Raw genomic sequence first — 5,002 nt, forward strand, 5'->3', positions numbered from 1 at the left:
ATGTTCTGGTGACGTATCGATAACAACCTTAACAGATAACTGCGAGTATGATATAGTTGTTGAAGGTGTATTGTGTGTTCCTAGTTTGACCACTAACCTAATTTCTGTGAGTCAACTAATTGCTAAAGGCAATAGAGTACTGTTTAACAACAGTGGCTGTGAGATTTACAATAAATGTGGTGAATTAGTTGGTACTGCTACATTACTAAATGGTGTCTACAAGCTAAGAATGCCTGAAGTATTGATGGCAACTGTAATGAACTCGAGCGATATTTGGCATCGCAGGCTTGGCCATGTCAATAGCAACTATCTAAATAGAATGGAGAATGCAGTGGAAGGAATCACACTAGATAAAAAGGCAAATATTTCAAAATTGTCTTGTAGGGTGTGTTGTGAAGGTAAGCAAAGCCGCTTACCTTTTCCACAGAATGGCTATAGAAGTAAAGAACTTCTGCATACTGTTCATACAGATGTATGTGGACCGTTCAATGCTTCGATTGGAGGATCCAAATATTTTATATTATTTGTTGATGATTATAGCCGCATGATATACATCTATTTTATGAGAAACAAAAGTGAAGCTTTTAGTTGTTTTAAAAGATATAAAGTTCTTGTAGAAAACCAACTTAACAAGAAAATTAAAATATTTGTCGACAGCTGATATGCCTGCTGATATGCTCACAAAGAGTTTGTGTTCTAAAAGGCATCACACTTTTATGAATGTATTAGGTGTAGTTGTAATATAGATAGTTCAGTTAACATATTGTCATTATGTGATTATTTGATATAGTGGGGGTGTTGAAATTATATACAAATAATCATTAATTAATATACATATACCGCCATCTATTGGAACATAGATTGTATAGTGTTCCTACCGTCATTGTTATAAACTGAAATGTAGGTATGTTTCTGAACGTAAATAAAAAGTTAGTTCTGTTCGAATCTCACAACCGGCGTTTTATTATATTCTCATTCGAAGGTTTGTAACGCTGACATTCAGTACAAGAATTGAGATACTCCGCTACAAAACGACGCATTCCAGGAAAATAGAACCGCTGGGAAATACGATGCAAAGTCCTATCAACACCACCGTGACCAGCTGTTGCAGCGTCGTGACATTCAACCATAACTTGCTTCCGACGGTTGACTGGTACAACAAGCTGCGGTTCTTCCGTTTCTGCTTCTGTATATCGGTAAAGTATCCCCTTTGACATATGATAACCTCTATTTGTCCACCTACCAATCTCCACTTCTTCCTTTCCCTCCAGGCCCAGGATAATCTTCGCGATTTCAGGATCTGCGAGCTGATCTTCACGAAGAGCGGTTGCCTCCCATCGTGGCGTTTCAACCACCACCGTACAGACGCCACATGCATCTCGAGCCTCCTGAAGGCATGGCGGTCGACTGAGCGAATCTGCGATGACGTTTGCCTTTCCTGGGGTGTAGTCCACTTGGATATCGAAAGACTGCAACTTCATAGCCCAACGGACCAATCTACCTGCAGGAGACTTCAAGGTTAGTAACCACTTCAGGGGCTGGTGGTCGCTGGCGACGCGCACGGGATGACCATCGATGTAGCCGCGAAACTTCTCGACTGCCCACACAACTGCAAGAGCTTCACGCTCGGTGGTTGAGTAGTTTCGTTCCGCCGAAGTCAGAAGGCGGCTGGCGTACGCGATCGGACACTCTTCGCGCGGCGACTCCCCCTGCAAGAGAGCTGCACCTAAAGCATAGCTGCTCGAGTCAGTCCTAAGCACAAAAGGAAGACTATAATCTGGCTGGATGAGGATTGGAGGAGAGGTAAGTGATTTCTTAAGTTCCAAGAACGCGGTGACTTGAGCATCGCCCCACAACCAAGACTGATCTTTCTTCGTTAGCATAGTCAATGGTTGCGCAACCTTTGCGAAGTTCGGCACGAACTTGCGGAACCACGAGCACGTCTGTAAGGATTTCAAGTGCTTTACATTCGTCGGCTCGTTCATATCGACGATGGCGCTGATTTTGTCAGGGTCAGGCGACAGCCCTTGAGACGAAATCACGTGACCTAGATACTTAACGCTTTCTCTAGCAAACACGCATTTAGCTCGATTGGCGCACAGGCTGAAGATACGAAGGCGATCGAAAACAGCTCGAAGATCCTGTAGATGCTGAGCAAAGTTTTCAGAGATCACGATGAGGTCATCTATGTAACCTAAAATAGTCACGCCTTGCAAAGCAGACCCCGAACGAAACCTGTCAATCAGGCGCTGGAACGTCGCTGGAGCGTTGCGCAAGCCAAAAGGCATACGCTTGAATCTGAAAACGCCAAATGGTGACACGAAGGCGGTCTTGTCGCGATCCTCTTCCTTGACAGCAACCTGTCAGTAACCTGCCTTGAGGTCGATGGTACTCATGAAACAGCTTTTGCCAGTATACTGCAGTAGATCGTCGATCAACGGAAGCGGATAGGAGTCAACCTTCGTGACGGAATTCAATTTACGATAATCCACACAAAATCTGTAGGACCCATCCTTTTTAGATACCAACAGCGCTGGTGCCCACGGAGACTTACACTCTTCAATGACACCCTCCGTCAGCATCTTATTAATTTCAGCCTCCATAACTTCTTTTTTCGCAGGCGTCAGGCGGTACGGCGGGACGGCGATCGGCGGGTGGGTGCCGGTGTCAATGCGGTGTTCAGCGAACGACGTCGGTCCTCCCCCTTCTCGGAAAATGTCCTCGTATTCCTGCAATGTCTGCGCAAGGCTTGCTCTTTCAGGTGGTGACCGCATCATACCCTCGTCCGAACGCAACATGTCGGCAGAGGCGCACCCGATGAAGTTACGTGATTTCTCACAACGCAAGGGGTGAATGACCTGCGGTTGATCAGCTGTGAACCACGTTTCATTAAAAATATCAATAACCAAACCAGCTTTACGTATAAAATCAATGCCTAGCAATGTTTCATTGTTAACTGCATCTGGAAAAATAACAAAAGTGATAGGTATTGATGCGCCCGCGAGCATCACCACAACGTCCACCAGTCTGACTGTCACGTCACGCACTACACCGTCAGCGAGTTTCACAGTCATGACGCTGCTACGCATCGGCTGCCCTAACTTAAGCAACAAGGAGTACAGCATGGATCCGACAACGCTACGTTTAGCCGCCGTGTCTAATAGACCGGTACCGCGATAGCCGAAAATCTCTATGTCCAAAATTGGACGGCCTTTGGTACAAACATCCGGACGCAAGCGCTCGGTACGCGAGTTATCCACTGACCGCGCATCAGGCACATCATATACATTACAAACAGAATTTAAAAAAACAGTATTACAATCAAAAGAAACATGGGCTTGACATTGCGATGCCTCGGTTTTGAAATATAAATGCCTATTTGTTGACATAAAATCGCATGAAAAGAACGAATCCTTAGTGTCCGTATTTTTTGTATTACAGTTAACACAATTAGCACGAATAACACCTTTTATACCACAACCGTAACACGAAACTGTATGCGGATCACTTTTAGATTTAAGCCTTGAGCACTCATCGCGATCATGTCCACTCTTCTTGCAATAAACACAAAACCGTTTACCTCGATTCGGCGCATTCGCTGCGCTTACCACAGCAGGTACAGCGACGACGGCGGCGGCGGCGGCGGCGGTGCGTGCCTTGCACGTCGCACGCGCGCGCGAGCCCGCACTCCCTGCTCGCTGATCGCTTTGTACACTTTCTCGTGTTAATTTGAAACGAGCCGTGCAACCGGCGAAGTTTCCCGACGGAGACTGATGAGCCGAAGACGACGATGGCGATGGTGATGGCGAGGGCGCTCCTGTGGTGAAGGCCGGCGATCGCAGCAAAAGACTCTCGATTAGCTTGCGGTTTGACTCCGCTTGAGCCTTGGCGAACGCCGCCATGAACGACGATAGCTGCCCCTCGGTCATGAACCTGTCCGAGTCCTCATCCTCGACGTTGTTACGGACGCCTGGAGCGTTGCGACGCGGCATCGCAAACAACAGATGCAAACCACTGACGAAATTCACTCCGATAACGCACAATTGTTAAATTTTCGATGGGATTCTTCTACGACGCTAAGATGGCGAACGGTTGAATACGCGATTTCGTCGATAATTAGCGTGTAGGCCACGGGTTGGGAGCCAGTGTGAGTAGAAAAACGTTTATTTAATTATTAAAACAATTTGTGCGCGTAAAATGAATAATTCGCCTACGCGCGGTTGCGCATCGAACCATGGCTCAAATCCGACTCTCTAGAACTCCAACGGCCGCGGGCGCACGTGCTGCGCGTCTTGGCTACCTGCCAAGAGCAAGCAAGAGCGCGTATCGTGCACGCCGTGAGCGAGACGAGTGGGCGAGACGAACAAAAGGTTGAGCGTTGTGACGACGTCCGCGGGAACTTTCACATCTGGCGGCTTTTTTATATAGCAATATTATTACAATAGTCATAATGTGCGCTGAAATCAAAATAATCCTAATCGTAAGAAAACAAAAACTGTAAGAGTTAAAAAAATTGAAAATATTATTTGGTTTCAAAGCTGAATATAACAACAGTTTTCAGTTATTTTCCTAAAAGAATGTTTAATGAAAATGTACCAGCTCCACGAGCTTTCTTTAGGTATAGATGTTCGGAATAATTAAGTTATTTGTTATTTTGCTAAAAATTACTTATAAATTTATTGAACTACTGGGTCAATTGATTAGTATTAGAATTAATTTAGAATACCTACAACTAATTTTCCTTAACCACTAAACGTTTCACGTTTTTCCTTAAATATTTTTACAACGTTCAGATACTATGTATCTTTAAGTTTAATAACCTATCAATACAAATATTAACTTATTTTACTATTACATTATAAATGACTTTTTGAATATTTACACATAATTACTTTACTTTCTTATATAAGTAATAGTTATAAAAAATAAAAATTGTTTAATGTGTGATTTAACGAGTGGAAATTACAATACGTAAATAAATTAATAAACTTAGTATCAAAGT

General features: G+C 44.2%; 1 protein-coding gene across 1 annotated transcript; it reads right to left on the minus strand.

Annotated features, from left to right (window-relative positions):
* Window positions 1-914: 914 nt before the first annotated feature.
* On the minus strand, window positions 915-3,760 carry LOC137927636 (uncharacterized). The gene is made up of 2 exons (XM_068771389.1): window positions 2,555-3,760; window positions 915-1,709 (listed from the first exon to the last, which is right to left on the minus strand). The coding sequence occupies exons 1-2, from the start codon at window positions 3,387-3,389 to the stop codon at window positions 1,621-1,623; spliced, it is 924 nt and encodes a 307-aa protein (XP_068627490.1). The 5' UTR covers window positions 3,390-3,760; the 3' UTR covers window positions 915-1,620.
* Window positions 3,761-5,002: the final 1,242 nt, after the last annotated feature.

The sequence above is a fragment of the Battus philenor genome, unplaced genomic scaffold (genome assembly GCF_028537555.1).
Source record: "Battus philenor isolate CCGP_79_NKW_IND1 unplaced genomic scaffold, ilBatPhil1.0.hap1 SCAF_35, whole genome shotgun sequence".
NCBI lineage: Eukaryota > Metazoa > Arthropoda > Insecta > Lepidoptera > Papilionidae > Battus > Battus philenor.